Source organism: Agelaius phoeniceus, chromosome 8 (genome assembly GCF_051311805.1).
Source record: "Agelaius phoeniceus isolate bAgePho1 chromosome 8, bAgePho1.hap1, whole genome shotgun sequence".
Classification (NCBI taxonomy): domain Eukaryota; kingdom Metazoa; phylum Chordata; class Aves; order Passeriformes; family Icteridae; genus Agelaius; species Agelaius phoeniceus.
In genome coordinates this window covers 23,163,081-23,177,500 of record NC_135272.1, presented here as the reverse complement: position 1 = coordinate 23,177,500, position 14,420 = coordinate 23,163,081, and the positions used below count along the sequence as shown (strand labels likewise).

At 41.1% G+C, this 14,420-nt stretch overlaps 1 protein-coding gene across 1 annotated transcript in view; it reads right to left on the bottom strand.

Moving 5' to 3' along the window:
* The window catches only part of LOC129123892 (uncharacterized), a 478,567-nt gene that overhangs the window by 8,003 nt on the left and 456,144 nt on the right, over positions 1-14,420 (bottom strand). The window contains exons 9-10 of the mRNA XM_077182273.1: positions 650-9,746; positions 252-448 (exon numbers count right to left, since the gene is read on the bottom strand). Coding sequence (XP_077038388.1) covers positions 9,743-9,746 — 4 coding nt within the window. The 3' untranslated portion in view covers positions 252-448; positions 650-9,742. The remainder of the gene's footprint in view (positions 1-251; positions 449-649; positions 9,747-14,420) is intronic.

Sequence of the window (14,420 nt, the reverse complement as noted above, 5' to 3'; positions counted from 1 at the left end):
TTCCTGGCCTGTATTATTTTTCTGTGTTGGATACCTCCACCTCCACCAGATATTCAGTCCTTAAAAGGGGTTGGCTTTTATTTTATTCTGTTTATTTTTCTTCCATCTTACATTCTAAAGAGATGTAATGGATCAGCCCAGATATGTTTCATGTTGTGAGGAGAGGGAAGGCAATAGCTTGAAAATCATTTACAGTTCAACATTGGGCTGATATTTGTGAAGATGAAAACTTACTCCACAGCATTTTTTACCTTGTGATTTGGATTCCATGGGGTAACAATCAGCTTCAAAAATCTCGTCATGACGGTGTTTTCAAAGTCAAATAAGGAGTGTCAGTGAGAACACACGACCCCCAAGTGGCTCCCCTCCAGCTTCATAACCCAAATTTATTTTTGACATTGCACCATAGGACTGAAATGATTAATCTATAATAGATTATCTCACAAATCTGCAACAGAAGAACAGAGGATATGATTTGGTCAGGATTTGGCACACTGGCAATGGCATGTCACAGCAAAGGGTTTAATGAATAACATACAACAGAAAAACAAACTGGGGAGAGGCTGGGCTATTGCAGAGGGACTTTAACATGGTGCAAGGGAACCCACCAACCCAACAGCTGCATTGATCACTGACCTCTTTGACTTACCACTAAAATTGGAGCAAATAATTTCCATTGGTTTTCCAGAAAGACTTCTCTAAGTGTAGATGTTCCTCACAGTATGCCTTGAGCTTGCATTTTGTTAGTGCTAAGTACCTATAAACTAGAACTAGAGGTGTTAACCCTACCTTTGTGGTTGTCCTGTGGGGCCACAGCATTTGTGTTATGGAACTGCAAAGTGTAGTTATCTGTGAAAAGTGTTGAATTCCCGGGGAAAACACAAACAATTGGATGGCTCTACCATGTACTTGTGCTACTGAGTCCTCCCCTTAATTTCTGAGAGTAAAGGATGTTTGCGTGGAACCTCCTGCATAACTTGCTATATTGTGAAACATTTACCATGTATAAATTTCAGCCTAAGGAATTTTAAAAGGGCAAGCATATTTTTTTCCATGACATGACTACCCCTTGTACCAAACTTAGAAGCCAAAAGCAATCACAAAAAATCAGAGTAACATCCAAGTTCACAGGCACCATTTTCTGGTGACAGTAAAAATGTATTTGCTAGTTAAAAAAAGTTATTGCCCTTTATCATAATTTTAAAAATTGATTAGGAACACTAGAAACTTCAGAAAAAATTCTCTCTCGTCTGTCTGACCTTGGCCAAATGCTGAAGAGCAACCATCAACCTGAATACGGGACACTGAAAAATGGAGGGCAGAGTAAAGCATGGTTGTACTGTTATTGCCATTCAATGACACCTTCCTTCTGTAAAATCTCCAATTCTCTTTTTACAGTATTTCCATATTTACTAAGTAACCTGCGATAAATATGTTGGTCTAACCTTGATTTCTGCTGTTTTCAGGGAGATTTAGCTGCCAGTCTAGGCTGTCTTTTCTGGCATCAGAAGCTGAGCAAAGTTCTCCGTGTAGTAACAGGTTTTATTAGTCTGTAATGCCCCTTCCCTTGACCTGTTTGGACTTCTCTTTTGCTAGTGCTTCTGTCAATCCTTGGCTTTCTGTGTGGGGCCAGTGAAGGTCTCAGACTCAAGACACTTTGGCCAGAACAAAGACTATTAATTTATTTACGTGCACCATCAAGCAGCAATCCTCTTTAAATTGTTGGCCAAAGGCAAAAGGGCAAGTCAGTGCTGTGTCTCATGGAACTACAGGAGGACGGTGGCAGCAGGGTAGGTCTGAAAAGGCTGTGGGGCCACAGAACTGCCCCATGAGCCAGCACTGTTGATAGACAGCTGTGACAGACAACATCAAGACACCTCTGTGCCGTAATCTCCAGCCCATCAAAAGGGGATGTTGATAGTTTCACATAGCTGCGGTTTGTCCCAGAGGTTAAGTCTTTCTTTGGTTCTGTTGGTGTGTCTGGGTGATGGCAACTTTTCCCCTTTAGTCTAAAGGCTCAACAGATGAAGCTTGCCAGGGTAGTGCTGACACCATCCAGCTTCTGCAGCAATGCAGAACATAGCACTGCACAACACAAGAAAGTAAAACAATATTGGAAAATAGGGATGCTGCTGCCACAAATCCTGGGAAGCTTGAATTTAAATACCTCCTGCTCCCTCTGTTGAGGCCATGTTCCTCCCTAGAGGCTTCAGAAATTGGGATTTTCCCTCATGATCATCCAAGGTCCAGGAAGGGGTTTCATTTCTCTCTGCTGGGAAGTGAGATATATATGGGGAATTATGCAGGATTTTTGACCTGGTTGACAGCAAAGGCAGCATTAACAGCTAAAATTTAGAGAGCAAAACAGTACTTCAAGCTTTTGGGGGATTGATGCAAGTGGTTCAGCTTGATGCAAATTTCTTTCCATTTACGAGCAATTTTATAGGCAAAAATATTGTGTCCATCTCTACCTCTAGGCACTCCTGACCACAAGCTGAGATCTCACCTACAGACCAGGCATGGTGTGATGTCCAATGGCAGAGATTGCCACACAGCTTGAATTTTACACATTATATAAAACATACACAAAATATATAGGGTTTCAGATATCCAATGGAAAGTATCAAGGGCCTTAGCAGACACAGAGGGCTGAAACCATCTGCATTGAAACAGGTCTCAGGGCAGGTCTAGGTCAAGGGTTTGGCTCAGAAAGCAGAGAGCAGCAGGGTTTCATTCCTGGCTGTACAAAGATCTGAAATAACCCCCTGACTCATGCCTTACTTCCCATTCGTGGCATTCCAACCATAGAAAACCTGTTGCACTTATGAGATGCTAAAACTCCTCTCATGCTTTGGGGTTATATAAATGCCATGAAAACCCACAGAAAGGGACATGGAAAACCAGCATGCAGATCCTGGTCCCAGTCAGCCTGAGAGCCTGTGTCCTACTCTACCACTGCTGCTTCCAGCTCAGGAGTGCAGGTGAGTGACAATGTGTCACCCTCTGCAGCTGATGGCCCTGGCACTGAGCCCACAGAGTTCAGGGGTCTTGGCAGTACGGTTTAAAATGTAAAGCAGTGGTCTTTTCTGTTGTTGTTTTTGTGAAAGCCAGTAATCACAGAACTAAAGCAGTTGGATGAACCACAATTTACTACCATGAACTCCTCTAGTCTGTGTTTTCCTAAAGGTAACAACCATAGATGCTGAGATGGCTGCACTTTGGACAAAACAAATGCTGTAACAGGATGTAGCTGTAACAAATCTGTCAAAGCTCATAAACAAATAATCATCCATTTAATCACTAATTATTAATCCAATCCTGATCTTCAGTTACTCAAAATGAACTGTTTAAAAAAAGTGATACTTGTTAGTCTAAAGCAATTTAAAAACATGTGTCCAAAAGTAATGCATTGGTTTACTGTGGAACAATCCATCTGTTATTATGAGAAAATTAGGACAGGAAAAATAAATCTTATCCCATGAAATCAGCCATATGAGAGAAGATTCCTTTTGAAACTGCCCCCACATGAAATCCTAACCTGAGTGCTGAAGGAAGCAGACAAGCATTAATGAGCAGGACCACAGCCTGCACCATATTCCTGCCCCTCTAAAGCAGCAGAATTACAAAATGGAAGGGCATGAAAGAAATTACAGATTTGCTACAGATATCTGCTGCTTAGTGCCTAAAAAATTTAGTTTATGGAGCCTCTTACTCTGTGTATGGAAATGAGTCAACAGCAGAAGCACTTCTGACCTCCTTGAAGATTTTTAGCATCATCTCAACCCTTCTTACAACACTTCCAGGCTAATAATATTGTATTCTATTTTTAAAAGTCAAAACTGTATATATTTCAAATTTGTCAAATGACTGGACAAAACAGTGTTAAAAATTCAACTGCACTAATTACTAGCTGAGCAGCATAAAAACCTCTGAATAAATGTCAGTCTAGGAGATAAGCTCTTATCTTAATCTAATGACTCCACAGACTTAATTTGTCAGGCCAGCCTAGTTGATGAAAAACAGGTTTCTATTCTCCAGTGTTAGCAGCCACATCTTTCCAAATCTTTGAAGTTGGATAGTAATACCATCAGTGTCATCCTGCAAAAATCTTGTGACCAAGCCAATTCCATTGCTATTGTCCTGTTACACTAATTAAAGTTGTTTTACCCCCATCAGTGTGCAATAGGTGAAAATGAAGGCAATTTATTTTTAGATTTGTTATATTCTGGGATAATCATTCTTGCTTCCCACTGCCCACAATGACGTGTTAATATTTGCAGTTCTCTCTCATTATCAGAAAGTCAGGCTTTTTAGCAGGGCTCCACAGACAGCACAGTGCTATCCCAGGACAATTCCTGAGTGCAGACAAAGCACACAAGTATGTGTGTGTGGTTTATTTGTGTAGAGAAGAGTAATTTTGAGCTCAGCAATGAATTTGATCTTAAGAGATGATTTTAGGTTTTTGAAATTTTTTATCTAAAGGAGAACTTGACATATTTAGAACTAAATGCACCAAATGTTTACAGTGTTTGGACAAAGTGGGTTAACAAATAGAAAAAAAGAAATTAGCTGCAGCCAGTGTTTCCAGTCCTCCAGTCTTCAACTAACTCTTCTAATGGGAACTTGGTAGGCCTTTTGTGCAAAGTGCCCCATTTCAAAGGATATAATTTAAGCATGGTACTCTTTATCCCAACCCCAAAACTTAGAGGGATATGCTTGGGTTTGAGGAATTGGGAGATGATGATATTATTCTGATGATACCCAGGAAGATGACAAAGTAACAAAAACCTGATGAAAATAACAGTGCTAAGGTGCAATCTACTGAGGCAAATCCAAGAGGCCAGTCCTGCTCTGGACTCTGTTGGCATTGACATTATGAACTTTATCAATATTAGATATATCAAGATATTTACCTGCTCTGTTGTATCTGGTTTTATAGCAGTGCAACTCCACTGGCTTCAGCAGCATTTCACACCATACAACCAGGAAAAGGGAGTGGAGAGTTAGCCACCTTTTTCTGTTATTACAAAATCCCTGATGCCCAGAACTGATTGCTCTGAAGCCCACATTACTTCCCAGACTGGCAGGAGTGCAGGGTCAGAGCAGCTCTGTGTGGGTGCAGCACAGGTCATTCTGGGATTTGTTTTGGAATGCTTTAGAAGCATTTCACCGTTTGGCTGGGAACACCCTCTTGGATAACACAGATTTAATCAATTAGATGACAAATGTCCATCCTCTTGGGTGAGAACACTGCCTACTCACAAATTTAGTCTAAGTAGGACTGCAAGGGGACCACACAGGTCATGTGCTGGCACATCTACAAAAGTATTCAGGAGCTCGTCCACATACATTTTCTTTTCAAAGGCTCATGTGTGAGCATGGACAGCCAGTTTAGCATCTGAGTCATCCTGGCTGTGATGTGAGTTGGGTGCCAATACTGCAGCAGCCAAAGCCTTCCAGCCTGTGCATGCAGGCCATGCTGTCTAGATGGGCTTCACCTGCAGCACTGCAGATCCTCAGCAGGGACAACACAGAGGCTGAGAAGAAGGGTGGGAAGCTTCATAAACTGCAAAAACCTTTAAATCAGAAACTGTAATTACCCCAGCTAATTGAGTTCTGCATCTGATGTATAAAATGGCCTCTTCTAACATCCTGGCTAACACACCATTGTTTATGGCATCTTACTCTTAGTTGAGAACCCTAATACATCTTTCTTCCTGTTTTACCCACAGCCCTGCAAAGGAGCAGAGTTTGCAGAGTAGCGCCAGGTGAAGTGGTCACAGTCCCTAATGTGACCCAGAATGACAGGGCTGCTGGATAAATTAGAGGCAGATTTCCACAGATATATGAGCTCCCCTGAACACAGATCAGTACCTACTTCTGATTTTTAAAGCTTCTAGGATCCATGTTGTCATTGGCAGTTGAAAGTACAAGGGTTTTGGAAAAAAACCCAGAGCCTGAAACATATTTAAGCACTGTTGTCTACTGTTTCCTTGGATCAAGACAACTGAAGTCTTTGAAAGCACGAATAATAACAGCAATAATAAACATTTGATGCATGGTCTGCAAGCTTGAGGCCTCATCTGACCAAAGCTGAATTTATATCCATTGATTTAATCATGGAAGTGATGGTCCACTCTGAACATGCCAAATTCATTTATGTTAGGGCTATGGCCTGGAACAGCATTTTTTAGTAAGCATTAATGGCTCCTCATTTCTCCTGCTCTGAGTCACAGTTTGAATCTACAGGCCATTCCCAACACAGCTGAAACAGAAAATGAACACATTGAAGTGAAATTTTCTGAATGATATTTGAACCCCTTCTCTCTGATAAAATCCCACCTATTGATCCAGTCAAATGACTGCAGCCTCCTCAGGTCCATCCTGCAAAGTCTCCTTGACCAGCTTATTACCATAATTCTTTAGGTGCTCTGTGTTGTCTTTCAGTAGAGGACAGATGCCAGCTAATCAAGTTGAAAAAAATGAAAACTCCCATAGATTAAATCCTAGCACTGGTGAAAGATATGGCAAAATTCCCATGGAAACCAGTGACTGCTTGTCTCTTAAGACATTATCTCAAGTCTGAATTGTCATTGGAATACTGGATTCCTGAGTTATGCAATGAGTTTACTTGGAATTAACAAATTTATTGCCCTTTCCTCAGCAGCTGGAGCAGTGAAGGGGCTGGCTCACACAGGAGCCATTCCCTAGGGGTGCTGTAGTGGGATCCAGCTGGCGTGGGTCAGGCTGCCCATGCTTCAGGAGACTTTGTGGTTTCATGGCTCCCTTTGCTCCCTCTATACTCTTCAACACTTGCTCCTGTCATCCCGCTACAAAAAAAGTTTACCTGCTCTGGCCTGCAAAGGAGCCCTGCTATTTTTGGACTGCAGCCTATAAGAACAACTTTGGGTGCTAAGGAAAAACAAATCATTCTGAAAGAACAAAACTGGGTCCTTTATGGAAAAATATTGTGACTCCCAATCAGAGGGCTGTGGATCCAGATCAATTTCCTAGCAAAGAGGAATAACTCTAATCTAAATGTAAAAAGGGGTCTGTCATGGTGAGATACAAATGTAGGGGTAGCTGCCAGGTTTGAGATTGGTCTTGATGAAGTATTAGTGCTGACAAGCCAATAATGAGCTAAGGCCCATGGTGAGGCTGGCAACAGGCTGGGGCCACTTGGCTTGACTAAATGAAGTCCAAATGCTGGCACCACAGCTGGAGGCAGGACAAGCAGAGTCAGAAGGAGCAGGATTTCTTTCTTGATTTGCAACAAGAATGTGACTCTTGGGAATGTTGTGTGCAGAGTCAGGATCCTTTCAACCCAGCAGACTCTGTGATTCTGTGATTTTGGCCTTGGTAGGTGCACACTGATGATTTTCCATTTCTGTTCCAAAGGGAATCTCCAACCACTCCCAAGTGCCAGTAACTATTTCCCCTGTTATGGGCTCAGTTTCCCTACACTCTTTGGGAGAAGAGGCAGGTAATAAAGGGGGCAGTAGAGCTACACTGATTCTTGGGACTGACAGTAAAGGTACCCAGTTAATAGACTGAGTGAGGGGACTCAGATTTGCTTGCAGAATCCCATGTGAATTGCACTATTCTTCCAATCAAAGTGATCGTGAGAAATTCTGATTTTCAGTTCTTTTTTTTTTTTTTTTTGCATATGGGAAAGAGGATGCCTTTGTGCAATGACGGTTTAAAAATACTTCAAAAGAACTTGAATCAGTCCATGGCTGCACTATATACAAATTAAAATAATTGATTTTTTGGCAGCCTTTTAAGAGATCTATAAATTAAAGGGATTTCTGATACATTTTGGGAGACTTTATTTCATGTTGGTTTTCAGAGTGCCCTCCCTCCCAGAGCTGAAAGTCAGCCACAAAACCAGACAGGGCTTCTCATTTGCTCTGCCCTCCTGATTCAGGAGTCAGAGGATCTCCTTCAGGAGTGACCATGGTTGGGCATGGTGGGTCCTGGAACCCTGCCAGCTCTGCACCCTTCCCTTTCATTTCTGCTTTGAGAACTTTACATCAAGAAATAGAAACTGCCCCAAACCCACCCCTCTGACAAGTTAGTTTCTCTCCTTTTCTCCATTAGTAGAAACTGATTCCCTCACCCAGTTTGTGTTGTGCTGCACCTGGGCTGTTCCCATTCTGTGCTCTGATGGCAATGGGTTCAGTTCTATCTGTGATGACCTAAAAATAGCACTCAATTAACATTGCATTTCAAGAATTGGAAAATTTCCCAGAAGTCCATTCTTTTTTTCTTTTTCTGTTTCATTACATTTTACAGTAATAATACACAAGCCTGTAGAAAACATGACGGGTAATGAAAAAATGTAATTAATATAAGCAGTGTAAAGCATTTTTTTTCCCTCTGTTGTCCTTGCAGAAAATTACTGCTTTAAACTGAGCAGGATGTGAAAATGCATAAAGCAAACAGTAATATGCTGTGGTTTGTAAATATCTTATGCAAAATAGTTAAATCAACTGCTGTTTATTTTTCTTACTTTTTGTCACAAGCTCTTTCTTTTTGTTCATGACTTTTTTCATTTGCTCTCTTTTGGGGGTTTGCTCTCTTTCATCTTAAGAAAGTCACTGACTTAACTATATTTTTTTCTGCTACAGCTAATTCTTCTCACCATCTCCTCCTGTTTGCTAGCTCTGAAATGCAACATACTCTGCAAAAGTGTAGTGAGCCAGACCCTCACTATACTGAGGATCTGCTCTCGTTGTTTTGAGTTAAAAAAAAAAAAAGAAAAGAAAGCACTCTTATGCTACAAACAAACAACTAATTATCCCAAATCCTGCAACAACATTATGACTAACTAGCATTCCTGACAAGCATTACTGTAGGATTCCACACTGTTTTAACAAGGCTGCCTTGTCACAGTTTGGGATGGGCTGTGAGCACTACACACACAACATTAACTAGTATGGCAGAGTATATGCTACCTCTCCTTGGAATATTTCTCTCTGGCTATCTGCAGAACTTGTAATACCCAGCAATGTCTGAAGGTCACAGCAGAGTTTCTGAGCTGAAATACAAAACAGCATTCCAAACACATCTTCTGTGGCCAGACAAGAAACTGCTTATGGTTTATTTTCCCTCCCCCCTCTGCACAGCTGACATCCAACATTAGTTATTGTTTATTTTTGTCTTGTTCCTGGTTCTAAAGGTTTCCCTTATGGCCCTGATTTATGTGAACTTTCAGATATCAGTTGGGGCTTTTCTGCCTCATCCCCTCTGATGTAGCTGGTTCCCCTGTGAAGGTAGGTTTCCCCAGCTGAAGATCTGTTCCTCTCTCCTGTGGCATTCTGTGCAGCCATTTGGAGTCCCAGATGTAGGAAATGAAATAATCCACGCTCATACAGTCATGAAAGTGCCCATCTGGCACACAGGAACATCACGCATTGGAAGCACACAAGCGTGAGCTCACTTTTGTTATGGCATTTCATAAACAGAGATGCAGTGAGCCAGCAAGTCAGGTCCTTTGGATAATAACAATCGTCTCCATCACACGTTGTGTTTAAAAAATAGGCAAAGAAAAAATCAAGATAAACTGGAAAAATTTGCTATGAGGAGAAATTTCTACTTACAAACATTTTTTCCCAGCGTCCTGCTGTACTTATACCTCTCTGGCTCTCTCCACTCTCTATGTAGATTTAAGACAATGGTGACAGTTGAAACGTAGCCAGTTAACTCTTAGTTAGCTCTGAAATCACCTCTTCCTCACTGTTCAGCTAAAGGAAGAAAACATTAGATCATACTTACAAAAGTGAGTCCTATAAAAACAAATTGCATGTTACTGCTTTCTTATCACTACATAAAATTCACAGAAACAGTCTAATAAATGACCTCACCACTCAATTTTGAAGTATACAAATTAAAGACAGCAACAGATAAGCCAAGAGAGATTAATGTACAGTGTGTGTGCCTGTATGTGTGTTTGCATGCCTCTTTGAGGATATACCCATATGCTGTTGACATTCAACCTCTGGAATTATAATTAGGGGAAAAGGCAGATGTGTAAATTCATCTTGCTGGGCAGCATATATATGTTGCACTAGTCCCTGATTAATTCAGTACTTGAACACTTGAACACATTTACTCTAAGACAAAAGGTTTCTGTGGGATATGTTGGCTAATAAAGGGGTAGAATATGATGAAACAATGAACAGCCCAAAATGATGGACTAAGTTCAAGACCAGTAAGCAAAACCCAGGATTATTTATACTATTTTAGCTTTGCAAAGTAATTGAAAAAAGGCATTCTGGGCATTTTGTTGTATGTCATTGCATGCTGTAAAGAAATCTTGAGAAGTATTAAACTTCTCAAAACCCCCACCATTAATTCTTCTGACAGTGCTGGGTCTTCAGAGGGATTGCTGCTCAAAGGGGTGAGATTTTTAAGGTCAGGAAAGAGCAGGAAGAGGTGTCAGGTCTCCTAAACTGTTGCTGGAAAACTATGCCCATTCCAAAGTGGAGACGTGGGCCTGCCAGGGGCAGAGGCCTGCCACTCCATTGTTTATGAATATTATAAATTATGGATAAGACTAAAAGAAAATAGTATCTGAATTTTACATGACCCAGTTTTGTATTGTATTTAGCAAACAATATCTTGTCCAGTATATTTTAAATACTAAGTTAGGAAAACAATGGGATGTTTGTAAATATGATAGACCATTACAATATACTGCTTTTCATTTGAAAAGTCATTTGTGAAAGAAATGATTATTGACCCATAATATGTAAATGATTGAAATACAGAAATTAATATTTGGGTCAACTCATGTATTTTTCAACCATGAAATGAAAAGTTCAGTATTCACATTGCAATTCATACATGAAAGCATTACAGCACTATTACTTGGCTATTGGATTAATTTATTATTGTCTTAGTTAATGACATACAGAGTTATATCTCTACTTTCAAATGAGGAGGAGGCATTGTATGCCACAGTAATGTTTCAACCCAGGATGTCCCCTATTCTGGACTCTTTACTGGTGACAATAAGCCAAATTCAGAGCTGATATGGAAGGAAATAAACAGCAACACCACCATGAAGGAGGTTTTAGCCCTAATGTACTTTAAAGGTTGCACTGGGAGGACTGGCTCCTGCACTGGGGCTCCTCTGCTCTGCCTGGGCTTGATACTCATCTCCTTCACTTGAGTTTTACCCAGTGTGATGATCTCCTTATTTACTGCAATTAATTCAGAAACACAGGATCAGTGCATTTGGTGCTGTGAGGTAGAACCCTCATTCTAAGGTTCTGTTTCTGCTCCCTCCTCCTTTTCCCTGAGTCATGGGGAGTCTGTGGCAGTGTGGGGTTCCTAACTGCACTGTGGGAGTACTCACTCTTTCTGAAGGAGCTGCAACAGGCCCCTCAGCCCAAGGTGGCTTTCATTCCAGTGAATTCATTCAGAGCTCATGGAACATGCCAGGTTGTGGCCCCAGAGGCTCAGGTGCTCTCTGTCTCCCCAGGAGTGTGCAAGGCCTGGAGCAGCAGGCCAGCCTCCTCCCTGGAGTGGCACGAAGTGAGCCTGTAATGAGGCACTTCCCCAGCCACTCAGAGCAAAGGTGCCTCAATAAGGTTGTCCATAAGGGCCAATCCATGCAAGCTAAACCTGCAATATATTTGGCTCTTGGACTATTATCCATTACATTTCAAATGCATTGGCTACCAAGCTTAGCTGGATTGAGTCTGACTTAAGATCAACCATCCAAATAATTCATTAGTATCCTATAAACTGTGTGCTCCATCTTTGTGGCTTTTTATGCAAAAGTAAACAATGCCTCATTCTTTGTGCCATCAGGTATTGTATCACTTGATGGGTCTATCTCCTTAAAGAGATGCATAATTTAAATACAAATAAATGTATGAGTGAAATCCATGTAGAATGATATTCATGACAGGCAAAATGAATGAAGAAGAGATGGGCAAAACAATTTAGATAATACCCAAAAGCAAAGCGTCACAGCTAAATCAGGATTAACCCATGAAGCATGATGTGTTTCATGAAATGACTTTGGTAGAGTCTAAAATGACAATGACTCAAATGAATTAAGAAGGGCAGCATTGCATCAAGTTTGCTCCACTGTTCAAACATGTTACACACGTACTGGATCATGTCTACAGAAAAGAGCCTGATTTGTTTTTTAGTTAAAATGATATATTATTATATTTGCACATATTTTACGGACAAAACATTTTAAATAATTATTTTGCACAAAACTATTTTATATTCTAGATAGAAATTATTTTAAGCAGCTTTAAAAGGCAATAGACCCAGCTCTACATGGCTTGCAAGATAAGGTAAAGAAAATCACAGTTAAAAGGCATGTTTGGGTGGTGAGGAACAGATGTGGTACCCCAGCACCACATAAAATGGTGGTGAAAGTGAAGCAGGGGTAACGGTGGTGGTCAGTGATGTAACTATTGCCCTCATGGTGTGATTTAGAAACTGCCCCCACTGGTCAGCTCTAGGGGAGGGGCAACATCCCCCTGGTCCTGCCCAATTAATCATCCTCTGGTTTTCTTAGTCTCTGGTGCAAAAGGCAGACCCAGATGACTAATTCTGGCAATAGAGGCCCTGCTTGTCAACGAGACCTCCCTTTGACAGAAGCGTGATTTGGTTTTAATTTTCTTTCAGCCCATTCATTTATTTGAGGCTAATGGCTGACATGAATCACAGTGTTCGAAGGGAGAAGCACGATTTGCACTAGCAGCCTAAAAGGGATGGCATGTCCACCAGGGATGGCAGGAGCTGAGGCTGCAGTTCCTCAATGCTTTGGACACACGACACGGGGATTAGCAGAGCGACTGCTCCAAACCCAGCGTCCTGCCCTGCTCCCAGGGAGGGCAGCACCAGCTGAGAGCAGCCAAGGTGTCAGGGGAAAGTGGTGCCGTTTTGCAATGCATTCGGTGGGAGCCCCAAACTGACAAGGTGATGATTACTGCTGCCCCAACCAAGGGTGGCCTTTGTTTAACTTTACTGCTATGAGTAAGCTGATTGACGTCACTGGGCTTGCGTGCTTAAAAGTTCTGGCTGTGTTAAAATACTTAGTGGGCCAGGGAATGATGGGTGGTTAGCACCTTGCTGGGCACAGGCTGGGACAAGCCTTGCCCTAACCCTCTGCAAAGCGGGTGTGCCCGGTCCGTGGCTGCACCTCCCCACAGCCCAGTAACGCTGGGCATTGCCTAAATCACCAAATACCTTGCGAGGCAAATAAAAATAACAACACAGTTAGCAGGAGTCAGTCCAGCTGACTCTGTAAGAAGCTGCAGAGTTTCAAAATCAATCTTGAATTTACCTCTAACCTTGAAAACAAAACTAATTGCAGAATGTAAGACTCCCTGAACATGATAGGAAACTTGATAGGAATACCTAGGAAAAAACACATACACTTTGGATAAACCCCCCATTTTAATTGTATCAATTCTGCCAATTAATGATAATGGAAGAGCAGCCCAATTAGCTAAATAGCTAATAGTTTTATCAAGCAGAGGCTGGCAATTTAAAGCAAACAAATTCATTCTAATTTTATCCCCTTGCACACCAAGATGTTTAAAGGATAATGGGGGATCCAATAAAGGATATTGCTCAAATAGAGCTACATTTAAATCACCTAATGGCTTTAAGAGTTTTACCCCAATTAACAAAGAAGAAACATGAACATCATTCAGTGACTTCCAGCATAATCTCCATTAAAGAAAATCTTCATTAAAAAAATAACATATCCTCCAACTAAGGGCAAAATTGAAAACATCACTGACTTTTCCCTTAAAAACAGTGACTTCTCCCAAAACAAAGGCTCCTCTGTAACAGCAAAAGTATCAGAGAAAAAAGACTCTCATGTCTAAGCCTCAGTATATAAATCATCTTCAAACTGTGGTCATTAGTTTTAACATAACAGTGGATTTGAATAAAGGAGATTGACCTATCTAACATATTTAAGACCAAATCCTACTGTTACCTAAATCTGAAATAAGTTAAGGCTATTGAAGAGAATCAAAAGCCTTTTCAAAACCAATAGCCAGAACAAATTCCCCATGATCATAATTTTGAGGATAAAAAATCCATTAAAGTGATGTCTTTGATTGCTATTAATGAAGCAATCTGGAATAAATCCAGAGTGATACATATGGATAATCGAATCTCTCATTTTCTCACATTTTACAGATTTGGGCTCTGATTTATGTGACATTGATGGGCAAAAGGCTCCTTTCCTTTTGACTCTGGGCTGCCCAGCCTGGACAGCTGATGGCACGGTCTCTAAAGGGAGCTGGAAGAACAATGAATTCAATGCTCAAAGAAAGAAGAGCTCAAATAAATCGACTTCCAGCCTCAACCATATATCCCCAAATATCTCTCCTTCACTGCAGGTCTTGTGAAGGTTACAGTGGACTGCAGAA